This window comes from Calidris pugnax, unplaced genomic scaffold (genome assembly GCF_001431845.1).
Source record: "Calidris pugnax isolate Ruff unplaced genomic scaffold, ASM143184v1 scaffold11, whole genome shotgun sequence".
NCBI classification, from domain to species: domain Eukaryota; kingdom Metazoa; phylum Chordata; class Aves; order Charadriiformes; family Scolopacidae; genus Calidris; species Calidris pugnax.
Genome location: NW_015090803.1, coordinates 12,456,574 through 12,457,112, shown reverse-complemented (window position 1 = coordinate 12,457,112; position 539 = coordinate 12,456,574). Strand labels below are relative to the sequence as shown.

The window sequence follows — 539 nt, the reverse complement described above, 5'->3', positions numbered from 1 at the left end:
CCCCCGAGGCCCCGGTGGTTGTTGCCCGCCCGCTCCCCTTGCCCGCCTCACCTTGCCCCGGGTCGCCGCAGGCCCGCCCGCAGCCGCCGCCGCGCCGCCTCCTCCCCACCGCCGCCGCCGCCGCCCGCGCCGCGCCATGGCGCGAAGGAGCCGTTGGAGGAGGAGGAGGAGAAGATGGAGGGAGGAGGAGCGGGGGGCGGTGGCGGGGTGGAGCCGGGCGGCGGCGGCGGGAACGGGGGAGACCGTGTGGGCCTGACTGGGGATTGGGGGGGGAAGAGCTCCATGAGTCGGAGAGAAGCCTAAGTTCTTCATGGATGGAATCGTGGAGTGGTTTAGGTGGGCAAGGGAGCTTAAAGATCATCATCCAGTTCCAACCCCCCTGCCCTGGCAGGGACACCTCCCACCAGAACAAGTTGCTCCAAGCCCCATCCAGCCTGGCCTTGAACACCTCCAGGGATGGGGCAGCCACAGCTTCTCCGGGCAACCTGTCTCACCACCCTCACAGTAAAGAATGTCTTCACAATATCTAATCTAAATCT

At 66.8% G+C, this 539-nt stretch overlaps 1 protein-coding gene across 2 annotated transcripts in view; it reads right to left on the bottom strand.

The window, feature by feature from the left end:
- Window positions 1-163, bottom strand: part of CDCA7L (cell division cycle associated 7-like) — a 19,633-nt gene extending 19,470 nt beyond the window's left edge. For both annotated transcript variants that reach the window (XM_014937843.1, XM_014937844.1), the window contains exon 1: window positions 52-163. In XM_014937843.1, coding sequence (XP_014793329.1) covers window positions 52-138 — 87 coding nt within the window. In that variant the 5' untranslated portion in view covers window positions 139-163. The remainder of the gene's footprint in view (window positions 1-51) is intronic.
- Window positions 164-539: the final 376 nt, after the last annotated feature.